At 41.9% G+C, this 25,688-nt stretch overlaps 1 protein-coding gene across 1 annotated transcript in view; it reads right to left on the bottom strand.

Annotated features, from left to right (window-relative positions):
• HSD17B12 (hydroxysteroid 17-beta dehydrogenase 12) overlaps positions 1 to 25,688 on the bottom strand; it is a 164,049-nt gene that overhangs the window by 29,054 nt on the left and 109,307 nt on the right. Inside the window, exons 5-6 of the mRNA XM_040980137.1 lie at positions 11,082 to 11,146; positions 10,294 to 10,338 (exon numbers count right to left, since the gene is read on the bottom strand). Coding sequence (XP_040836071.1) covers positions 10,294 to 10,338; positions 11,082 to 11,146 — 110 coding nt within the window. The remainder of the gene's footprint in view (positions 1 to 10,293; positions 10,339 to 11,081; positions 11,147 to 25,688) is intronic.

Here is a 25,688-nt window from a genome sequence, read left to right as displayed (position 1 = left end):
CATGTGCACGTTGTTCATTAAATGTCTCTTTTCTGAATGGCAAAAATTATCAGGGGAGAGATCACTGTCCAAACGAAAACCTATAAAATATATCACATGTAGGAAACTGTATCAACAGCATGCTCAACATTAAATGCTTTCCTGCTGATGTTTTATGTATGGATCTGTTCAAAATACATTCTGTATATGATTCAACGCTCAGTGAGTTTCTGTAACTTCACAGAAGGCAGGAAACTCTATTTTCAATGCCTGACTACTACAGTCAGAACCACTTGTGGAGTGCTCCAAGTGATCCAACAGCAAAGATAAAAAAAACTCTTTCTTATAAACTCTTCCTTACACTTCATTGGCTTCCCCTTTTACATTCTGACTCTAAACGACCTGCTTTGCCATAAAATGGAACAACTTCTTTTTTAAACCCACTTGTCAAATAACATTGAAAAACCAGAGAAAAGTTAACTGAAAGCCTGCAAGCTTTTATGAAATCGATAAATGCTTCATGGATGCTGGAATTATCTTTCCTTCTAATCAGATTACAAGTAAAATTCAATTTCAAGCCTTCTTTGTTTGGACATGTGTCTAGAAATTGTTTTTAATATTCTATGCTTAAGTACAGAGGTTTCACTGTCTTCACATCAAATTAAATTGTCTTTAACATCAAGGTTAGAGTAAGATATTTTAACAAAACTATTAGTAGTCTCCTGTTACTTGTACGCATCGATTGGTATCTTGATATCTGGTTATTTAAACCTGTATGCCACTCATTTCTGTGAACTCTCACTCTCTGAAACTCCATTTCACAGCTCAGAAGTTGTTTCTAGAGTCAACTCAGTGCTCTAATTTTAGACCATCTGCAGGTGATAATTGCTATACTAAGAATTTTTGTTCCTCTCAACATGTATCTAAAATAAGGTTACCATAACTTGTAAGTTCAGTGACTAAAAATATTAGACAAGCAGTAATAAACATGAATTTATACTTGTTTTCTTCTATGATATTAATTTTTCCAAAACTGTACGGCAAGCACAATTTTAATTTAATTCTTCTCTTAGCAGATAAAAGTCGCTGAAACAGAATCCTACAACAAAAAGAGCTTCAAATATCTGCAGGAAAAACAAATGTTTCCTATTTATAAACATCTATGACCATTCCATTAACTCCTACCTCAAGAAGGAAAAAAAAATCTTAGCTGCTTAAAATCTAACAGAGATGGGTCAACATACCACATCACACTTGAGTATTAAAACACCATATATGCAAATTAGTCATTAAGCCCACAAATACACAAAGATAAATGAAACTCTTGATGACAGATAAATTGACAATCCCCTTGGGGAAACTACATAGTCTCTTCATATTTACGAATATTTTCTGGTACAGTTACCCATATTCTGGCTGAGAAATAAAAATGTTCAATGAGCTCATGCAGAACCAATACCTGCATTATTAGATGATTTAGTTGAGATACATAACGCAGAAAGGTACCGGCCCAGAAAGTCCTTGAGAATGTTTTATTCAAATGTGACCATCTGTGGTTGGGCTTATAAATGACTTATCTTCTTCTTAGTGTTTGCATGCGTTTCTCCATTTTTGGCGACAATCTTGCTTTGCTTTTATAATTAGAAAGGTCGCCAAAATCTCATTTCAACAACAATCAAAAACCTACTAATATGAACAAAAAAGTGTTTCTCTTTTACTTCTGTAGCATCAGTAATTCACAGGTGAAAAAGGAACATTATTATATACCTAGGGAATCAATCTGCTTTATCCTACTCTGTAGTTTAAAAATTGATAGAATACAAACAACAGCAATGGCAAAACTTGCCCCAAAATCCAAGCAAAATGCCAAGAATTCAAGCTGGCCGTACGGGGTCTCAAGCCATCAACATGCTCTGCTCACCTCTGCCACACCACTATGCCAAAGAAACTTGCTTCCACTAAACAGGATCTAAATTCAAGCAACTGAAAAATCGACACATATTTAGAGGTAGTTTCTTAGATATGAACACCTCAAATGAATTCTTAACTGCGGCCATGAACAGTGACTTTTTTCCCTTCAAAACTATAGAATAATCATGAAAAGAATTGCATGAAGCAACAATAATGTCAAACAATGCCTATTTGGGAGCAATTAGATGCAAACTCTACTGGAAGTCATGCAGCACACATTTCTTTTGGCAACCTGTATAATTTGAGCTCTGTGTTACCCGGAGCACAACTTAATTAGAAATTCTTAGAATTTTACCTATATGGCCAACAGATTATTTACTGCACAGGGGGATGGAAAGTTTAACTACAAAGTTCTTAGAGAGCTATGAGAGCCCCAAGTATTATTAGACTTTCCTTTTTTGGCTAATGTTTAAATCTTTGTGGAAGGTAAGAACATTCTTTGCCATTTTCCCTCACCCCTTATTACTTAACACGAACTCCAACCCTATACCATAAAAAGTTTTTTCTTTCTTTCTTTCTTCCTTTTTTCTTTTTTTAAGGCAGATCAGATTTATGGAGAAGGAGAGACAGAAAAAAAGATCTCCCATCCACTGGTTCACTCCCCAGAAAACCACAATGGCTGATCCAAAGCCAGGAGCCAGGGACTTCTTCCAGGTCTCCAATGCGGGTATGCAGGGACCTAAGGCTTTGGGCATTCCTCCACTGCTTTCCCAGGTCACAAGCAGGGAGTTGAATGGGAAGTAGAGCAGCTGGGACACGAACTGGCACCGATATGTGATTTTGGCACTTGCAACAGGAGGGTTTAGCCAATTGAGCCATCACACAGGATTCAAAAAAAGTGAAGTTTTTGCTATTATCATATATCGGTCTGATCTACATCAAAATGATTTAACAAAAGAAAATGAAAAAGACTTTCCATAGAACAATGGGTTGCATGCCACTTAATAGCACTAAGCTTAAAGTCATCATTTATAAACTCAAAACAAAACAAAAAATAATTGAAACCATAAACCTTCATTCACAAGTTTTCCAAGTTTAGCATTCTATAGTAAGCTGAGAGCTTCTGTTTTTTACATTTTTCCCAAAATAAGCCAATTTCTCAATAGATTTGGGGTGCAAAAAAGTGATCCCCAAAGTTCTAAAAAGAGCTTTTACCTTCTCATCGATATTTACAGCGCTTCTCCTATACGCCAGCTCCAATTTGCGCTGGGAAGAACCTTGGAACCAACGTACAACTACACCCTCATGTTTCAAAGAAGAAAACTATGGCTACCCTGCTACTCGGCACACCCATCATTTCGTGGTTATGCCTGAAGCAGTCCATGACTACAAAATCCTAAGAGCCAAATGTAACTAATAATTTGGAAATTTTCAGGAGTATAATGATCGCTTTCAAAATGGATTCAAATACCTTAGATGTTAAGTTGGAGTGTCTACATCCAGAAAAGCCTCATATGAAGATCAGCAGCAGTAAGGGCCGTACCCCTATCCCCATAATTTGCTAATTTCCTGATGCTGCTGACAAGTTCCTGGGAGAGAGGGAGGAGGATATATTCTTTACATAGTCCCTAAATTAAGGGCTATTAGGCTGCTGAATGGAGATTGTTTTTGCAGATTTCCAAATTAATAGAGGGCTCCCCCTACTGGTACTGTGTCACATGTCAGGGCAAATCCATGTAAGAAAATAAAGGCTGTGAGTGCTACTCATCTGCACACCCGTACCTAAACATCAAACATCTAAACATTACCTGCTCTACAGACAGGGTACAGAACAGGCAGTTCTAGCTAAGCGACATCCAGGGAAGGCACAGTGGCATTAGAGGCGAAAAACTAGCTTCCCCAAATGGCCTGATTCTTGGGAGTATTTTGATGTCACAATATAGAAATGGAAGATGATGGATTCTGAATGTTTGTGTCCCCCAAATTCCTATGTTGCAGTATAATTGCCAATGTGGTAATTTTAAGAAGCAGGGCCTTTGGGAGGAGATTAAGTCAGGAGAGCGTTGCCCCATGAATGGAGTAGTGCCCTTACGATAGAGGCCCAAGGAGCTAGCCTGCCCTTCCCACCACCCTAAGAAGGTGCCTCTATGAGCAACAGGTTCTCAGCAGACATCAAACCTGCCACCATTTTGATCTTGAACTTCCAGACCTCTGGACCTGAAACAGATTTCTGTTGTTCAGAAGCAATCTGGCATAACGTATTTTGCTTAAGCGACTTAGATGGGCTAATACGAGAGATTGATTTAGTGAGTCATTCTAAACCCTCCACTCTACCGAGCAGTTACTGTTCCATTTGTGTAAACTGCACACTTGCAAACATGTAGAATAGAGAAACTGAAACTGAGATGCTTTAAGGGCCAGAATCCCAAAATGAGAAAAGGGAACTCACCTTCCGCCCATCCCAAGCCTGGCAGAAGAAAATCCATTGAGAAACTCCCAACTTAAAGCGTGTCAAAATGAGACAGTCTATACTAAAAATGAAATGCTAATAAGTGAAGGAAAGAAACAGTGTGTGATGGACCACATGACTCAGAGACCTAGTGGTGTTAGGAAAATGCCCTACCCTTTAGACATAGCCTAAAGTAGTCTGAATCCCCCCTCAAATCCTCATAACACAGCAACACCAAAACTACAGAGTGTTTCATTGTTACGTTCATAAATTGTATTTCAGACTACACCTTAACCTTTTCCTCACTGCTCCAGGGAAGGCTGAATCACTCCCTGAATTTGTCAGAAAAGCAGCTTGGTAATTTCCTAAGGGCCATTCCCTCATTTGCACTTTACTTACCAAGCCCAGGAACAACTTCAGAGACCATGATCACCTGAAGGAACAGTCTCCCACCCTTAGCCAGGGGTGGCACAAACTATGCTCTCCAGAGGTTCTAAAACGATGATGAAGGGACTCAAAGAACAGTCTGGCCCAGAGAAGGAAGGCAACCCACATGTGGTGGGCAATAAAATAAGTCATCTTGAGTCAGAAAAAAAGGGTACTAAGGAGATCTGTTTCAGAACCTGTTTGGAATTGGACCTAGGTTTGCCTGCCTCTGGATTGGTGGCACCTCTTCATTTCCAAAAAGAGCTATACTTTTATGCCTGGAGATATTTGCACCTCAGAATACAGAGTGAGTTTGCATATGAAGTTGGTGAACTACTGTTGGTTACTTTTTTTTTTTAGTATTTATTTTTATTGGAAAGTCAGATTTACAGAGAGGAGAGACAGAGATCCAGTTGCATATGTGCGCCAGTTATAGTCCCAGCTGCTGCACTTTCCTTCCAGCTCCCTACTTGCAGCCTGGGAAAGCAGTAGAGGACAGCCCAAGGCCTTATGACCCTGTACCTGCGTGGGAGACCCAGAGAAATTTCCTGGCTCCTGGCTTTGGATTGGCTCAGCTCCGGCCACCGGGGCCACTTGGGGAGTAAGCCAACAGATGGAAGATTTTCCTTTCTGTCTCTTCTCTTTGTAAATCTGACTTTCCAATAAAAATAAATATGAAAAAGGAACCAATAATGGTCACTAACTTTCTATGGAAATTCTGTATTTGGGATGCAAGTCTCTCCAGGCATAAAACCAGAACTATTTTGGGGAAGTATACATCCATATCCTGAGGTATGTATGTCTCTAAACTCCATCATTTCTGGTTTGAAGGTCATTATTCTTCATGTGAATTTGCCTAAGATTTTTGTCCAGAACATCTTCCAGTTTAAGACTCATCTACCAGCCACGTTGCTCACCTTTTAAAAAAATTTTGTCTACTTTTATTGGAAAGGCAGAATTACAGAGAGAAGGAGAGACAAAGAGAAAGATTTTCCCTCTGTTAATTCGCTTCCCAAATGCCCACAACAGATTGAGCTGAGCCAATTCAAAGCTAGGAGCCAGGAGCTTCTTCCAGGTCTCCCAGGTGGGTGCAGGGTCCCAAGGCTTGAAGCCATGCTCTGCGGGCTTTCCCAGGATAGAAGCAGGGAGCTGCATGGGAAGTGGAGCAGGTGAGACACAAACCAGCACCAATATGGTATCCTGGTGCTTGCAACATGAGGATTTAGTCAACTGAGCCATTGTGCTGGCCCATGTTGCTCTCCTTATACAACATTTCTATACCCCCTAACTGCTCTGCAGGGAACAAGAACAAGGCAAAATGTGCCACTGAAGGATTTGAAAGAAAACTGTAAAAGCAGGCAACAAAGCTTCTAAAGATCCCTTTGAAAGGAAAGGCACAAAGTAGGGAAGAATGGAATGAATTCAAATTATTAGTAAGACTAAAAAAAACAAGACAATCAGCTGGAACTGAACTGTTAAATACCAGAGAAAGCTGCTTATGGTTAAACATCAGGGGTCTGCTGTCAGAATTATTCTTGTTCACATCTTCTCCCCTGTATCCTTCTGCATTGTATCACCATGGCTTCCTCTGCTGATGGTCCACAATTCCTTCAGGGTGCTGGCATTTCATGGGTAGTAAGGAAGGTGCAACATGTGTGTCTTATAAACACTTGATTTCACACGGTGACATGTGAGTATGAAACAACATCAAGCCGGGGTAGACAGCATAGGACATCCAACAAGCAAATGTGTGCAAATTAGGGGTACAAGTCCAAAGTCCAGAATACACAGAGTCTGGTATATTCCTCGGTCAGCCAGCCCTTACCATGAAGAGACAAACCCTGGGCCAATACATACAGTGAAAAGAGCAGCCCTTTTCCTGATATAATCCCTTTTCAATAAATTTATTGTGGGATCAAAGCTGCTGACACCCATGCCCTCAGGTCTGGTCAACACAAGACTTTCTACTAAGATTCTGTAACCGGACACGTAGTCATCATCTTTTAAGTTTCTGCAGGACTCTACACAGTCATTGTTGCAGGAAATGTGGCTTGGGTCCCAACAACCTAGCACATTAAGGCAATAATAAAACATGTAGCTCAAGGAAATGTAAATAGAGCAAATCACAGCAGGGACAGAGCCCTAAACCTGACAGCGTCACAAAACTTCATCAAGGTGAACGTCTCTTTCTCAGTATGAATAACACAAATACAGAGACAGAAACTGCCATGTAACTGCCATCAGCGCTGACTTTCTAAAACACAGGGCAGATTATACCTTAGTTCGACATGAAGACTTCCTATGGGTCCCTCTGTCCAGTGGGGCACAGCATACAAGTTCCCGCACATTTACCCTCTGACCTGTTTCTCGCTGCCCGGTCAGCCACTCACATTACTCACTTTCTGCTCCATTGGTTAAGTTGTTTTCATTACTGAACAGTCACGAGTCAATTACATCACAGAGCTGATAACCACATCAACCCCGCCTGCAGCAGAACAAAAGCTAATCGGCTGTCTTTCTGATGGTATTAATTCCATGATCCAGTGATTCCAGAAATCGTGTTTTTAAAACGTGTTCAGTTATTTACTTATTTGAATGGTAGAGTTACAGAGAAAAGAGAGAAAGAGAGACAGATCTTCCACTTGCTGGCTCACTCTTCAGACTGCAATGGCACAGTCTGGGTCAGGTCAAAGCAGGCAGCTAGGCGCTTCATCTGGACCTCCTATAGCAGTGGCAAGGGTCCAAACTCTTGCGCCATCTTCTGCTGCCTTTCCAGGTGCACTGGCATGGAGCTAAATTGGAAGTGCAATAGCTGAGACCTAAACTGGTTCTCCCATATGGGATATTTGCATTTGTAGGTTCAGCTTACCCACTATACCATAACACTAACTTTTCATAAATCAAGAGTTTTAAATTGTTTTGTGATGCATGCTATGAGTGTACATCACAAATGGATAGAAAAAATTCGGATTCATACTAAAGATTAAGGGATGGTTCTTGGGCGTAATGAAAAAAAAAAACCTTTTTAAAGATTCATTTATTTTTATTCGAAAGGCAGATATACAGAGAGGAGGAGAGACAGAGAGGAAGATCTTCCGTCCAGTGGTTCACTCCCCAAGTGACCACAACGGCCAGAGCTGTGCCAATTCAAAGCCTTGGGACCCTGCACCCACATGGGAGACCCAGAAAAAGCTCCTGGTTCCTGGCTTCAGATTGGCTCAGCTCCAGCTGTTGCAGCTGCTTGGGGAGTGAACCACTGGATGGAAAATCTTTCTCTTTGTTCTCCTTCTCTCTGTAAATCTGATTGTCCAATAAAAATAAATAAATAAATCTTTCAAAAAAAGATATTCACTCATTTTTATTGGAAAGTCAGATTTACAGAGAGGAAAGACAGAAAGATCTTCCATTTGCTGGTGTATTCCCCAAGTGGCCAGAACTGAGCTGATCCGAAGCCAGGAGCTTCTTCCTGTGTGCAGGGTCCCAAGGCCTTGTGCCGTCCTCTACTTTTCTCCCAAGCCACAAGCAGGGAGCTGGATGGGAAATGGAATAACTGGGACACGAAACCAGAGCTCCTATGGGTTCCTGGCACACACAAGATAAGGATTTAGCCGTTAGGCCATTGTGCAGGGCCCTGAGGCCAGAGCTGTTCTAAGGGGTTTATATGAGTTATCTGAATAATCTCCACAACAACTCTGTGAGTGAGAGAGTTGACAACCTCAATTTATAGGTGAAAACCTGAAGCACAGAGGGTTAAGCAATTTGCTCTTGGTTAAGTTATTTAATTAACTTGAAGGCTTATACAGATGATTAAAGGATGATCACATTTATATAAATATGATAAAGGAAAATACCTTTAAACCACACAGATATATTCATGCTAACTATGTACTAAAAGCTTTAATTTTTGCAGGCAGGTCTTATTTCAAACTACTCATAATTTCCCATGTTGCTTCCTTACCTCACTGAAACTGAATCTTTAAGAGAAAAAAAGGTTGGTTTACAACAAAAAGAGGGCCCAGCATGATGGTTCAAGGGCTAAATCCTCATCTTGCAAGCGCTGGGAACCCATATGAATGCCAGTTTGTGTCCCGACTGCTCCACTTTCCATCCAGCTCTATGGCTGTGGCACGGGAAAGCAGTGAAAGATGGCCAAAAGCCTTTGGACCCTGCACCTGCAGAGGAAATTTGGAAAAATCTCCTGGCTCCTGGTTTCAGATCACTTCAGCTCTGGCTGGTACAGATACTTGGGGAGTGAACTAGCAGATGGAAGACCTTTTTCTCTGTAAATCTGATGTGCTTTCCAATAAAAAATAAATAAAACTTAAACACACACACAATCCACAAAGGAAATGCAGTAAAGTGGCTATTTATTTTGTGAAATCATCAATTTTCAAAAATTCATTTATGTTTGTTTGAGTAGTAAAGTACAAAATGTCCTGTCTTTTCAGAACTTAATGTGGACTGGGCACTCCCACATCCCGTACTGAAGGCCCGAGTTCGGGTCCCAGCTCTCGCCTCCCTTCCAGCTTCTGCTAAGGCACACCCTAGAGACCAACTGCAGCTCCAAAGACCGATGGCAGACATACTTGGGTCTCTGTCACCCAGCTGGAGACTCGGATGGAGTTCTTCAGCCTCACCCAGCCACAACTGTCGCAGGCCATGGGGGAATACACTGGGGGCTGGCAGGTCTGTGTGTGTCTATTTCTGTTTCCCTGCATTTCAAATAATTAAGTGTCACTGCAACCATCTGGAGAAGTCAGTGGATAGAAGATTCTCTCTCTCTCTCCTCTTTCTATAACTTTGACATTCAAGTAAAAATAAATTAATCTTTAAAATAAAAATCCATTTAAAAACAAAAAGAATGGATTTACCTTCTCATAAATATGCTGCGGTTCAGCCGACCTGGTGAGGCCTGTGGGAATTCTGCCTCAGACAGCTGGTTTTTTGTCTGCTTGTTTGTTAAACTGAAGTTTATCTCGTGGTTTCTGTGTTTAAAATGGCATCGAGAGGTTCCCTTCTGTTAGCTAGCCTTCCTTTAGGGAGAGAACTGCTGTGTTGTCTTTTGTTTGCAGGCACAAATGACAAGGTGACCCTAGCTATGCGTGGATAATAAAAGCCACTCTCATTTTATAACCCCATTCTCACCATCCAGTGCTTTGCCACAATAATTAATTATTAAGCTTAACCGTGTCGCCGACACGGAAGTAACAGATTACAAATGAACAGCAGAAGAGATCTCTGTCAAATCCATCATCGGCCAAGTCAGTTTCTGCGTTCTATGTTGTTTGTGTGTGGAAGGCACGTGGAACTACTCAGTTGTTAAAAAGCAAATACGACAGACACTTGTTTGGTGTCTGGTGTTTAGTTGCTTTAGATACAAGTGAAAAGAAACTTTCACCTGGGATACATACATGTACATATATGCACTTTCACTGAAACAAGGAGTGAGGAAACTGACAGCATTAAACATTGGTGTTTTTAGGTTGAAAAAAACAAAAAGGGTGAAATATTTTACAGAAAATTCTTACCTTACAAACAGAAATTACATTAATATTTATCAGTTTCCTGATGGTCTGTAAAAAAGAAATTGATAATTATATGTACATATATATATATGTGATCAAAAAAGTAACCATGTGAAATCCACTTAAGACAACTCAGAAACACCCTGACACCATCTACAAATACTGCAGAGACCCTGACAGGCTACCCTGGGAAAGAGGTGAATTTTATTTTACCCTTCGCATCACAGCATTTTTCCAACCGCAGCACAATTCACACTAACATGCAAAACCTAAGGTATACTTGCAAGTATTGCAACTGCCTCTCGGCTAACCTGGACAGTAATCAAATAATTTAAGAACAGTGGCACAGTCCTTCGATGACGTGCTTTCCTAGTGCCCATCCAAGCCCGAAGCATGTGGCAAGGATGTTGCTTTCACGCTGGAAGAGCTGGTTTGCCTGAAGGTTTACGTTGTGGCTTTAAATTAATACAGTTATGAATTTTAAATTTATGTTTAGGCTCGTAAACATTTAAAACAGAGTTGATTTGATGTAATAAAAAAATAAAAGTGTAAAAAATATTTGGATGTAATAAAAATAACAGGAAAACTAGAACTATTATTGAACCTGGCGCTGTATAAATGAGGTTAAACAGATTTTCTCATTCATTCCTGTCCCTCGGTGTGGAGCTGCCTCCCGAGGAGGATGGCCAGGCAAATTCAGTACCCGGACGAGCCAGGCAGCTGGACGCCTCCCAGGCCGCAGCATCTCCCCACACCACTGCTGTCACTGCAACACAGGAAGAAAAACTTACATTGTCCAAGTCAGGAATGTCCAGAAAGTATTCAGGATAGTCGTATGACATTCCCACGTTGTTCACTGAAATGAGACAAGATCATTAGGTAACTAACATGCATATGAAAAACTTAACGAAAATCATGAAACTAAATATATTGAAACAGAAAGGATGCAATTCTGTAAGATACTATTTCTCGCAAGAATGACTTTTCTCATAGCTTTCAATACAAAAATCTATTCTTGAAAGTCCAGTTCAAATGTCCTTCCCTTACAGTCCTGACGAAAGGACCACACTCAACCCTGACTTTGCAAAATCCCTTGTATTCATCTTCTGTAATAGTCACTTAAAGACACGGCTTAACTCTTCTTTAGATCATAAATTTCCACACTGTTGTAGGAAAGACCAAAGACGATTATAGTGGAGCAAGTTGGAGAGTTGAGTTCTAACTACAACTGTCTCCGGAAATGTGTGACCTGGGAGAGATCACATACAACACGTTATCTCAATTTGTTCACCTCTAAAATGGTGTACATTTATTCACTCAACAAACCTTTGCCGTACACTTTTAAGGGGCACACATGTACTAGGAATTAAGAAAAAGCAGAAGGAGAACAAAGTTGTTAGCATGATGGAGTTCACAACCTAGTAGGAAGCAAAGGGCACTCAACTCAAACAGAACCAAACTTTTTTTTTTATTATTATTGCTAAGTGTGGCCTCTTCCCCAAGAGACTGACTCACCTGGGAGGAGGCAGGGGGCTTCTGTTTGTGGGGGACAATGGTTCAGGTGAGAATCATTGTCCCTGACAAATCATCCATGAAAGCCGAGGTCATGTTTTGGCTTTCCTTATATTTCCCCTTTGCTAATCACCCAACCTATGGTTGGGGCTATAAGATATTCAACAAGATATGAATAAACCAATGTATAATTAGGTATTTTATTCCAACTCAGGTATCCTGTGGTTTTCCCTAACTCTGGAAAATCAAAAACCAACAACAGCAATAGAGTAAAAAAACTTTACAGGAATTAAAAATAAAATGTTTTGGACTGAACTTAAAAAATCCCACTTCATGAAAGAGACTACCTGTCTATATGATCTACCTACCCAACTATAAAAACAATCCTCTTAAGGTTAGTCCTGGGATCATTCGCTGATTGTCACTATCACTTGTTTATTGCTGTCGATCAGTTTCCCTGAGACCACCGAGCCAAGTAGGCCAGGATACAAGCAGGAAGTCTGACTTTGTTAAAACTGTCATTTGCCTTCATACAATGTTCAATCTGGAAAAAAAAATCCATAATAACTGAATAAAAAGTCTAATAGAAATGAATAATATGGGTCCGGCATGGTGGTCTAGCAGCTCAAGTCCTCGCCTTGAATGCACAGGGATCCCATATGGGTGACACTTCTAATCCCAGCAGCCCTGCTTCCCATTCGGCTCTCTGCTTTTGGCCTGGGAAAGCAGTTGAGGACGGCCCAAACCTTTGGGACCCTGCACCCATGTGGGAGACCAGGAAGAGCTCCTGGTTTTGCATTGGCTCAGCTCCAGCCATTGTGCTCACTTGGGGAGTGAATCATCGGATAGAAGATCTTCCTCTCTGTCTCTCCTCCTCTCTCTCTCTCTCTCTCTCTCTCTCTCTCTCTCTCTATATATATATATATATATATATATGGTTTTGCAATAAAAAAAATCTTTAAAAAAATAAATGTATAATAGAACTAAGAAATATTAAAGAAAGGTTTCAGTTACAAAAGACTATGCCATTATCATCAGTCTGCTAAAGTTTCTAAGGAATTATGCAAGTGTACCTGATCGTATTAATGGCAACTTTTCCAACAGGCTAACAAAATTAGTAGACAAGAGCCTGGCTAAATCTCACCTTGTAAGTGCCAGGATCCTCCAGGGGTACAGGTCTATGAGCCAGCTACTCTACTTCCCATCCAGCTCCCCGCTTGTGGCCTGGGAAAGCAGCTGAGGATGACCCAAAGCCCTGCAACCCTGCACCTGTGTTAGGAGATCTGGAAGAAGCTCCTAGCTCCTGGTTTCGGATCAGCTCAGCTCTGGCTGCTGCAGCCATTTGGGGAGTGAACCAGCAGATGGAAGATCTTTCTCTTTGTCTCTCCTTCCCTCTGTAAATCCACTTTTCCCATTAAAACAAATAAATGGTGGGTGTCACTACACTGGGGATCCTAGGAATCAACTCTGTAAAAGCTGTGCTAACAATAAACTCAAATTAAGATCAGACTTTATGTTCAATTAATTTCACTTCCACCCCACAAAAATGATAAAGGGTGAATAATTAATTTAGAGTGTGACTAACAGAAAGCAGCAACATCCAGAAGGTCTACGAAAATGCTGCACATCAAAGAAATACTCTTTACGAAGTCCGTCTATGATAACAGAATCCTCAAGTAAATATTTTTGCCAAATTGCATTGTCAGGCTATTCTTTAAAAATCAAGAAAGTACAGCAAATTCTAACCCCCTTCACTCTTCCACAGCCAGAAATTTTTCTTTAGATTTCTTCCTAGCTCATGGAACTATTCATGTTACATTTCAAAATACTAAAGAAAATCCAACAGTATAATTAAGAATCTTTCATTTTTAAAAAAAAACATTTATTCGAAAGGCTAAGTTACACAGAGCGCGAAAAAGACACACGTGCACATGTACACACCCCCCTTCCAACTGGCTCACTCCTCAAATGGCCATCATGACTAAGGTTGTGCCAGGTCGACACCAAGACCCGAGTACTTGGACCATCTGCCGCTGCTCTTTCTGGGCAGACCTCAACAGTGTGTCGAATCAGAAACGGAGAAGCCAGGATTTAAACCAGAGCTCGTATGCGGTGTCAGCACTGCGGGCAGTGGCTTAAACCAATGTACCACAGTGATAGTTCCTAATTATAAATCTTTTGAAATCCAGATTTTTTTAAAGGCTGGGAACTCTGCAAGTTACACTGTAGACCTGTCATCTTTGCACGTACCACAAGTAAGAACCAGAGCTAAGGCAGGATGAGCCACCAGGTAAGTGGAGAGGTGTCGCTCTTACTCCAGCTGCATTCACAAATGCCGGGTGTCAGGTATGCCTCTGCTGAATGAGTAAAACATGTTTAATAATGAGAACTTCAGTCCCAAGGAATGGTGTCATCTCAAAGGGCTATGCTTTTATAAACAAAAGCATACACGCAATTAAAAAGACTGAAGCTGGGAGAGGCTTTTCCGAATTTCAGAGTGGGAAGTGCTTGCCAAGCGTATGCTGCTGCTTTGTCCTATCTGAGGGAGCAGGAATCCTAAATCCTCTCTTGCTTTTTTTGGTTCTACTTTTTGCTCGTGTAATAAATCCTACCCATAACATTCCCACTGTAGGAAATTGCTCCGGAGAGCCATTCTTCAAGAGTAGGGAGACAAGCAAGTGCTACTGTTGTTGGGGCTGTCGAAACGACACAGCAAAAACACGGTGCCTTGGGCTGCCGGTTATTTTAAATTAAAGGCACTTAAGCATCAGCAGATGCTAAATGAAGTTTTTTTTTTTTAAAGATTTATTTTTATTATTTTTTTATTGGAAAGGCGGATATACAGAGAGGAGAGACAGAGAGGAAGATCTTCCCTCCAATGATTCTCTCCCCAAGTGAGCGCAACGGGCCGATACTATGCAGATCCGAAGCCAGGAGCCTCCTCCGGGTCTCCCACGCAGGTGCAGGTTCCCAAAGCTTTGGGCCGTCCTCGACTGCTTTCCCAGGCCACAGGCAGGGAGCTGGAAGGGAAGCGGGGCTGCCGGGATTAGAACCGGCGCCCATATGGGATCCCGGGTGTGCAAAGCGAGGACCTTTAACCACTTGCGCCAGCACGCCGGGCCCCGCTAAATGAAGTTTTTCTCTGAAGTTTCCTTGTTTACTGAAGGACCAGATCCACCAAGGAGGAGCACAATTGCCTTCAATCTTCATATTGATACTTCACTAATCAAGGAAGATTAAACTCATATGGAGAAAGAGACTAAAAAAGCGAACAGCACACCTCCAGTGCAGGGAAACCTCGGCCTAGGCCACGGTCTGTTTCTCTGTACCCATTCACCTCCTGCAAAGAACACCTACCACCCCCTGAAGCTACTTACACCGCCTCATTCCCTCTTCCCTATGAAGAGGATACCGAAGCTTCAACCGCCTGACTCTTCAAAGGTCTGTGTTTCCCATGGCTGCCATGCCCATGTGTGGGATAATACACGTGCATGTCTTTTCCCCCCATTAATCTGTCTAGTGTCACTTTACTTCAGCAGACTCACTGATCCAACTTTGAAAGAGAAAATCTGAACTCTGCTCTTCAGTTATCTCTCAGAACGGCAGAACAGCGGGAATCCTCTGGAAAAGGGAAACTCCTGCAATTCGATTAGGAGACATTAGATGGCAGCAACAACCAAACAGCAGGCGGAAGGCTGTCAGTGACTTGCCAACGGAAAAAACAGGCTTTGAGTAGGAGTCCAGAGTGGAAGCACTGCCATCACCATTTAATCTCATTAAGGACGGTGCAAGCAACACCCTTCCTCCTGTTCCAGGATTCATGACGACTCACAAAAACAATGCCACAGGTTGTTGTGACAACGCTAAGACAACAGAAAATCCCTTCTAAAACGGCACTATCTTAAATTAGCATTAAATAGCCTATTGGCGAGTATTCTTGGATTCTAAAAGTGAGGCCGAGAGATATTTATATTTCGTTGTAAAGACTCACAAAACCATTTTAGGAATGGAACACATCACGTATTTTAGAAAATAAAAGATATCTTGGTAATCTAAAAGCTTCTATTTCTATCTCGATCATCACCATACCTTGAACAATGATTTAAAAAAAAAAACTTCTGCATCAGTTTCCCACTGGAGTTCTTTAATAACTCTTAATAAACAAGATTCTCTTCTTTGTTTTAAAAAAAAATCTATAATTTATTTGAAAGGCAGAGTGATATGGGTAAACAAAGAGAAATTCCCTGGTCACTGGTTCACTCCTCAAATGCCTCAGCAGCTGGAGCTGGACAAGGCTGAAGCCAGGAGCCAGGTGCCAGGCCTTCCACACAGGGCCAGCACCAGTTGGGCCATCACATTTGAAAGAAGCTGGAGGCCAGCATCATAGCACAGCAAGTTAAGCCACCGCTGGCAACACCAGCATCCCACTTTGGAGTGCCGGTTATCCTGCTTCTGGTCCAGTTTCCTGTGAGCGCAGCTGAGGCAGCAGCAGCAGCAGATGGCCCAGTGCTCGGGTGACTAGCACCTGTGTGGGAGACCCAGCTGGAAGTCCAGGGTTCAGGTGTTTTCAGCGAAGGGTTAGGTCTACATTTCAGGTACAGTTACCACATGAGTCTAGTTCCACCACTTGGAGTTCATTGTTAAACACTACTTGGGGAAAAAATGCTGCCTCATTAGACTCAGCTTTCAGTACTGACTTCACTACGACCAGTCCCTAAACAGAAAGCAGTGACTGTACCCTGGTAAACCTCAGTTCCCTTACTGTCCATTTATATAAAAATATATACATATTTATACACACACACAGAGAGAAAATGAGAATAACTTCAGGGTTTTAATAAGATCATGTACATAAACTCTAGCTCACCGTCTAGATCACACTGATATGCAAATAAAGGGAGAAGGCTGACTTGTGATTGTCATTTTTGCAGGCATTTATTGAACTACTATTTTATTGTACACAATTCTGACCAGCACTAGAGTGGGTTCGCTCCCCAAATGACCACAATGGCCAGAGCTGAGTCAACCCAAAGCCAGGAGCCAGGAGCTTTTTCCTGGTCTCCCAAACGGGTGCAGGATCCTGAGGCTTATGACCCAAAGTCCACTTCTTTCACAGGGAGTTGGATGGGAAGTGGAGCAGCTGGGACAAAAACTGGTGCCCATATGGAATTCTGGCACTTAGAGGTGGAGGATTAGCCAGTGGAGCCATCACATTGGCCCCATGCAGATCTACTCTTTTAGCCTATAGAGAGAGTATGGAAAATGATGCAGAGAAAATTCCTGCTTTGCCTTACTTAACATATTGCTGTAGCTAGCACATGTTCATATTCTGACAGATGATATTTGGAACGCTATGTAAAACATTTTGCAAACTTTACAGTTTTCATACACTTGTGAGTAGCAATTTCCAAATAAAAGAGAGTTTACAAGGCTTAAATTTGCAGTGCCTTTAATCAGAAATTGAAACATTAAGACTGAATCAGAAGCAACACAACAGAACATCTCTCTTCCACTGGCTAATTATACTTTGCTACGTGACCTTCATAACAAAACTAGGTACGATTTGTCGTGCACATTACAAGAGACGATGAGGAAAAGCAGTATGGCACAGGGTTCGTGGTTAAATGTTTGCTCTCAGCAGTAACACTTCTCAGTTTCATGACTTGGTTTCTATTTACATTTCTGAAATCACAGAGCTAATTATGTAGCTTTTGGTGGAAGATTCTGCTTTAATTAATACCATTAGTGATTTTCTAGTGGAAAGAAATAAATCTGAATTCTAAGAGTCTTTAGGCTCACTTTAGAAATCCAATCTCGGTCAACACATCTAATGGAACTACAATGCATCTTGCTTAGTCTGATAATGTTCTGGACAAGTCTTCTAGAATATTAAACAAAAAGCAGCCACCCCCGCCATTCCCTGTTTTTTTTTTTTTTTTGAAGGGACTTATTTACACAGGGCTAGGCTTCTTCCTCATTCAACACAAAGAAGGCTCCCTTCCAGCCCAGCCAGGCAACTGTGTCCAGTTATCCAACTACCTCCTCGCATCTCCACTTGGATTCCCCACAAATTTTCACCATACCCCCGAGTAAAGTCACTTGTTTTCTCTGCAGAATTTGCTCCTGATCCAGGGTTTCCTGTCTTAGTTGTTGAAGTCAGAACCTGCAAGTTGCTAATGACCAGTTGTCAATGTTGGGCAAGTCTGCTTCTTGTCTGTGCAATGGGTGTAAGAGCCAGAGAGGATGCTTCCAACTACTTGCTTGCTTCTAGCATCTTTCTCATGCCAAGTTTCAACTATCTCCTGTGCTTCCCCAGCTCAGTACCCCAGTGATCACCAATTTTAACACCAAAAATTCCTGTTGAAACCTATCCTCCATTTCAAAACAATCCTTCCATGTCTTTCACTAAAAGAACCATTTCCTCAGGTCAACTGACCCAGCAAGAAGCAGACAGGTAAATCCATTAGACATTCTGATTTAATAAAATACAAGTGGTAGATACTACATCTCAAAAGAAGGCAATTTAAAACTAATTGCTAAATAGAGCTCCTGAAACCTGCAAGAATAGAAGCTGTAGCTTTATATATTTCCAAATCCTCTGATGAACTAAGATTCTTTTATTCTTAGCTTCCTCAATCAACTGGCACTGGGAGCCAAATCGCTTCCCAGTGCGCTCAGTTCTTCTCCCTTCCAAGCAATTCTAGAAAGGCCCTCTCCAGGACACCTTCCAGGAGACTCCCAGTTCCTTCTCCCACGGCTATGTCTATTCATATTTTTCCTTTGACCCTTTGGAGAAGTTATCTCTAAATCCCAACTTAATTGCCTAGGAGTAGGCTATGTGGAACTAATTAACCCTTTTCCCAAGTAACTAATACTTGTACGTCTTTACTTTAAAAACCTCCAAAACTCAAGTAAGTGTAGAGACAGAATTGATTGATCCAAATTCTGATGAATATTTCTGATCTAACTACCCTTCTGGGAAATACTAGGTTGTAGGGGAGAAAAATCCAATACAATTGGTTTCTCAAATCCATAAGGTTTAACGAGGGAATGTGGTTGAATGGGCAAGGAAAGCAAAATTTGTATTCAGCTGAGAAGGGATGAACATTAATCAAAAATAGCTCACCAGGACATGCGTTTGGACTAGCACTGGTCAGATGGCCGCATCCCATGTCAGAGTGCCAGTATTCCATCCCAGCTCCTGTCCCTGGTCCCAGCTTTGTGTTAACACAGACCCTGGGAGACAGAGGTGATGGCTCAATGACTGAACTCCTGCCATTCTTGTGGGACATACAGATTGAGTTCCTAGCTTCTGATTTGGGTCTTAAGCCCTACGATATCTGGAGAGTGGGCTAGCCATTGGGAGTGTTGATACAGTCTCTCTCAATAAAGAAAAACTAAAACTCACTAAGTATATTAGTGGGGCATGTGTTTGCTTATAAAGGTCACAGAGGGAAAGCGTAATATGGCCTATACCAACTTTCACCAATTTTAATGTCCATAAACATGCCTGATATTAAAATGAGGCTTCTGGGCTATAGCAACTGCTGGGTCCCAGGAGAGTAGGGTCTTGGGGTGGGCCATGCTAGGCTACACTGTAGCACTCACTGGCTAATGCCAGTACTCATTATCAGGCTGGGTCATAGCGCCTGCCAGCACAGGAGAGAGTTGGGGCTGGGATCAGGTCTGGTAGGGGAACTTGGGGAACTCCTCTGCTAGCCTGCAGTTTCCAATCGTGAATATGAGAGCCTGGGCTAGGGGCAGGCCAAGCCACGGCGGGATGCAGCACCCATCATTAGGCCAGGCTAGGTAGGCCACAACAGCTGTGAGTTCACTGGGAGATGGGGCCAGGGGTGGAACTGACCAGACAGCTGCGTCTACCAGTATGTTGCACTTGCCGGTTCAGGTGACAGACTGAACCAGAACCTATACAAGCAGCGCTCCCCCAACCCCCTGCCAAGAGTCAAATCTGAGGTCATCTCAGGCAAGGTTTCTTGGGGGATTCCTCAACTAGACTGCTGGACTCAAATCCCAGCCACAGGGAAAAACCACGACACGTGGTCTGACCTTGGAGTGCAGGTATCAGGACTGGGTTTCTCCAGGTGTGGATGCCTGTGCAGAGGACAGCATGTCCAGATACACACACGGGACATGACAGTCAACTCATCTAGGCCAACAGAGGCTGTTGAGTGCCTTGTCAGAGGATGGAAAGCAGAACAGAATGACAACTGTCCTAGCCAAGTTTTGCAGCAACCGTCTTGGGCTGTGCATGTAAACTGAGGGGCTCTTGGTCAACAAGGAGACTTGGGAAACATTTTTCCAACCTGGGTGAAACAAAGCCAACAAGGTCTCAGAACCATCAAAACCCCTTAAGTTAGCACCCATATCAGTGTCTCTGAGGCATCATTAAATGACTTCCCAATCCCCAGATGCTGATGTAGCTGTCCTGTCCTCTCCCTTACTGCCTCCCACCCCGCCTCTGACCAGGAGAATAAAAAGAACTGAAACATTAATCCCATCCACCTTTCTCCACACCTCAACTCTCCCAACCCTAATCGGAGGCCCACATGGGCCTGCATCCCTCTTGACTACATAAACAATATTTACAAAAATTTTCCTTAAATTAGTTTCTCCAAATTATGAACACACATGGACAGGGCTAAAAAGATGTCCACAGATGACTAAAATTCTGAAAATACTAAGACGGTTTGGTCACGTAGGTCACTCTGTACCAATTAATTCTCTTTATTCTACAATTTATAGAAACCAGACACCACGGGTGGGAAGGGTGTTGCAAGATTCTGATGCGAAAATTCTTGTCTGGGTTGCAGTAAGAGTTTAAATGGAGCTCTGATTTCATTTCTCTTTAAAATGAATCACAAACGTAGCAGCTAAATTTTCACATGAGTACTTTTCTTTCTCCTAGAATAAAGAATTTCTTTTTTTTAAAAAAAAAGTCTCAGAAAATCACAGTAGCGGAATTTGAAAATAAGCATTGTCTGTGACATATTTCCAATCCAAGGCTACTCCTCTGGCCTTGGTAAATTGCGCCTCCTGAGATGCATTGTGCAAAGTCCTCTAAACCAACGTGCAGCACACATGAGTCTCTCCAAGGGAATCGAGTCAGCATCGGCGTGATCACATTCTGTTAACCAACCATTTGCTTACTGAAAGCAGTAAGAACGTCATTTTCTCTAAATACTCGAGGTTTTATAAGCTTTCTGAAACTTGTGTCTCCTGGCATTTTCCAGAAAGACGGCAGACGTTGACTTTTTTATATGACAGAGTTAAAACTCTAAACTTCCCGACCTTAAGAGTTTAGAGCTGCATCAAGTCAACGGTGACTTTTCAGTATCAATTCAAACAACTCACTGCTATTTTCTTTCCACTTATACATTTTTTCATGACCACGGGCGTTAGCATTTCCCTTTGTAATTCTGAAGATATTCATTTTCTTCATTAAGCACTCAGTGCGGTTTGATTCTTATGTTATTCAAATGTAGTGTACAATGATATATTTGTCTTTTTTTGTCATAACTAGTTTAATCAATACTCAGGAGAAAAAAAAATTCTGTGAGTTAATATGCTAGATGGCATTTTATGCATAGATCATTTTGGAGGGGTATTACAAAATGAGCCTTGCATTAAACCAAGGAGAAATGAGAATAAAAAAGATTATTTTACCCTTATAAGACATAAGTGTGAGTATAAGATCCAGATGAGGAAAATTAAGAAAACAAAAGAAGTTAAAGGGGTCAAAAAAATTCAGGTAATCATTAAAAGAATTAAATACCAGACCTGCCCACAGGTCAGATGTTCTAAGATCAGAGCTGAAATATCATCGAGCAACATGACAAAATTCAGCTCACAAAACAGTTCAACCATTTCTGCAACACTACTGGAAAGGGGCAGGGTGTTTTTCAGCTTTGGGAAGCTTTCAACTACACTGGACAACACTGAGCTGCATTCGTGATTTTGCCCACTAGGGGGCAGTATCAGAGCCCTCCTCTTTCTAAGCAGTGACCAGAAATGCCTGTGCCTTACAAACTGGTCCTTGAGGGCCAGGCATGGCGGCACAGTGGTTAAGGTCCTCACCTTGCGTGCCCGGGGTTCCCATATGGTTGCCGCTTCTAATCCCAGCAGCTCTGCTTCCCATCCAGCTCCCTGCTTGTGGCCCGGGAAAGCAGTTGAAGACAGCTCAAATCTTTGGGACCCTGCACCTGCATGGGAGACCCAGAAGAGCTCCTGGCTCCTGGATCGGATTGGCTCAGCTCCAGCCGTTGCGCTAACTTGGGGAGTGGACCATCAGAAGGAAGATCTTCCTCTCTGTTTCTCCTCCTCTATATATATCCACCTTTCCAATAAAAATAAATAAATCTTAAAAAAAAAATCCACAAAATGGTCCTTGAATGACAGATGGCCAAGATGAACTAGAGCTGACATAGTCTATGCAGTAGCCACTAAAATGTGGCTAGTCTTAAATTAGGTATGCTATAAATGTAACATACACACCAGATTTCAAAGACTTAGCACCAAATAAGCAACATATTTAAACAACCCCTTAAAGTGCTTACATTCTAAAATGGTATTTTGGATAGGGTGGTTTAAAAGAAAACACATCATTAAATAGACTTTTTTAAGTTTTGAAAAAAAAAGGTGGCTACTAGGGAAGTATAAATCACATTTTTGGCTCATGTTATTTCTACTGGACACTGTTCTACTTGTGTGTGTGGTGGTGGAAGGCAGGGGATCCTTCACACTGTCTGTTCCACGCAGGAAGTGAACGTTCCAGTTTTCTTTACATTTTCCACATCCTCCCTGGATGATTTGCAGCCTCATGGCTTCAATGAGACTTCTACTCATAGCTGTCCAATCTCCAAGCTGGATCTTCCGCCAGAGCCCTGCTGAAATCTGGATCTATACATCCAACCTTTGGGGAGCCCATGTGAACACCCCGGCCGACGCCAAACCTCAGCGATCCTCACTCCCTCAAGGTTCTTCTTACAGCAGCCCCCCCTTTTGCTTAATGGCACTTGATTCAGATGCTCAAGTCAGAAACCTGAAAGTCACCCCGGTTCTCTTGCTGCTTAATCCTGCCCGCAAATTAGTACCAAAGCCTGCTTCATCCACTTCCTAAATATGTCTGCCATCTTCTTTTCTGCTACCCCACTGACCTGGCCTAGTCACATTTGTCTCAAGACCCCTTCCACCTTTTAGATTTGCATGAAGGGCCTCCAGACAGTTCATGGAAATTGCCTATTCTAAAAAAGCTAATCATGAATTTCAGGTTTTTTTTTTTTGCACCATAATAAACTTGTACTGACTGCTATAACATGTCTAAACAAGATCTAGTTTGAGGCACTAAGAAGGGTAAGATTAATTTAGGAAAAAATCTCAGAGCAATAGGAATTTTGTTAAAACTGAAGCAAGGGCCAAAATCAAACTTATGGTGAAGGTGGGTAGACTAGTGCTGAAGCTATTGCTGTTTTATTTATTAATTTTAAATAAAATTTATGTATTTTCAATAATACTGACTTTTCAAATCTTACAAATGGTCACTCATTTCTAGGAAGGAACAAGATGATGTTGAAGATGAAGCCAAATGTAGCAGATCTTACACCTGAAATTTGCAAGGCAAAAAACTTGTTGGTGCCTTAACTGAAAAGAACTGACAACAGCCAAAACCACATCTATCTCAACTGATTCAGCCACAAGATACTAACTGAAAAATTAAAGCGAAACAAACTGTCCGCTTGCTGGCTGCCAAAATCAGTTATGTCCACATTAGCTGCCTGTTGAACTTTCAAGGAACATTTTAAGCAAATAGGATCAGGATCTCGAGGCATTTCTGAAGACTTGCAACAGGACATGAAACGTGGTTGTACTGGTACTGTTCTGAAGACAAAGCACAATAAAAGCAGTGGTTACCAACAGGCAGGAGAGGCACAGCCAGTGCCAAAGCAGACAAGGCAAGAGCAAGGGAATGCTGCTTGTTGGCTTCAAGAATTAAAGAATAACATCTGCTTAACTGGAAGATTGCTTTCAGAAAGCCAAAACTGTAGGAGAAAAACACTTGGGAAAGCTTCATCACACAGTCCTTCTCCTCCATGACAAAAACCCCGCTCACTGCACTCATCACATTGGGGTAATTTTGTGAGACTGCAATGGCCAGGGGCTGAGGCAACCTTGATTAGGCCAGGAACCTGGAACTGCATCCAGGTCTTCCATGTGCAGGACAGGGTTTCAAGTCCCAGGGTCAAATTCTGCTGGTTTCTCCGGAGCATTAGCAGGGCACTGTGTATGAAGCTGAGCAGCCAGGACTTGAACTAGAGCACAGACAGATGCAGGTAACATGGGCAGGTTCACCCAGTGCTCCACAACTCCAGCCATCCCTCCCTCCGCCCCTGCCGCCTAACGATTTTGATGGGACTCCTATTAACTTCTTTTTGTTTTCTAATTTAAAAATATTTCTAATTTTAAAATATTTCTCCCATTCAAGTAAGACTGTAGTGACGTGGTTAAATTCCTAGGACCTTCAGTTCTTTGGGTTGGTTTTTCCCTGCAAAAGTATCCTGAATTTAATGGAGCTTATGAGAAATAAAGTATATATATTTTGTTTTTATATTTCAATTTCATTTTCCCACACATTTTGAAGTACCCTTATGTTACATTCCACTCTTAGATTCTTGAAACACTATCCCATAGGTGCACACTTTGTTCAGTGTTGCCTTTCCTATTACAACATTACATTACATAAATGATGCAGTATGATTTGTGGTCATTGTTGTATCTTTAGTTCAATGATTGATGAATGAAAATGGGTACAAACTGCTAACTTACCAGTTGTAACCTCCTTAAAAGCTGTTCTACAAGAACAACAATTCCATTAGCGTGAGGCCTGGAAAGACCTCAGTCCTTTCTGTCTCAACATCAGTGGTGTGGACGCACTAACGTAGCTCTGGCACTCTAACAGCAGGGCAGGAGTGCTTGGTGACCATGCGCCCCATCTTGTCATCCCCAACAATCTGCTCTCTAAGCCTTTCCGGGTCAAGACAGAAAAGCTGCAGTGCACCTCAGGCAGGGTCCAGCCCCAGCGGGTCAGGTGATGACCAACACCTTCTGTCTCTAATGTCATGGTCACAGCTCCACTATTAACCAATAAAAATGAGCTAACGTGTATGCGAAGCTGGGAACTGTGAAGAATCAAGCTTCTTCTAAGAACAACACATCATGCTCCAAGAACAAGAGTTCAAATCAAATAATGAGATTTGCCTGGGGTCCCTTCATTCGGGATCCTCAGTCCTTTCTCCTGTCTGAGCCAGTTTCCATTCCCCAGTTTCTACGTGAGTCAGGAGAGACCAGGGCTATGTCTATGCTGTTCCGCTACAGCTGACAATTTGGGAGCTTGAAAACAGCCCAGATTCTTGCGGTTGTTCGTAGTGTTCATGAGCTCCAGATCCAGGCTGAGCAAGAGAAGCTTATGGAAAGCTCGAGGAAGCATACGGGCGCATTTACAGTACTTGCAGGTACAAAGGCGAGAATCAGATGTGATTCCATCCCCGCTTTGAGAATGAGCTTTCCTATCAAGTGAGGAATTAGTAGTGTGGCTAGATGAAGTGTGCCGATATGTGATGTGGACCAGGAACCGAGGAAGAAAGCATGTCAAGGCCACAATTAACTGCAAGGCACAATTAACTGACGGGCACATTGAGAAGTCATATAAAAAGGCAGTTCTTTTAAAGGATGAGGGAGAAATATGGGTCTTTATGAACACAGAAATATTGACATTTTTCTCTTACTTTTTTCACTTTTAGAGACCAATGAAGTAAACAATGGCAATTATCATGGTCTTACCGTAGGTAGTGGAATAAAAAGATATAGAGAAG

Source organism: Ochotona curzoniae, unplaced genomic scaffold (genome assembly GCF_017591425.1).
Source record: "Ochotona curzoniae isolate NIBS_2020 unplaced genomic scaffold, NIBS_Ocur_1.0 contig_3432, whole genome shotgun sequence".
In the NCBI taxonomy this organism is placed as follows: domain Eukaryota; kingdom Metazoa; phylum Chordata; class Mammalia; order Lagomorpha; family Ochotonidae; genus Ochotona; species Ochotona curzoniae.
Note: the sequence above shows the minus strand (reverse complement) of the source record. Positions and strands in the feature narration are given on the sequence as shown.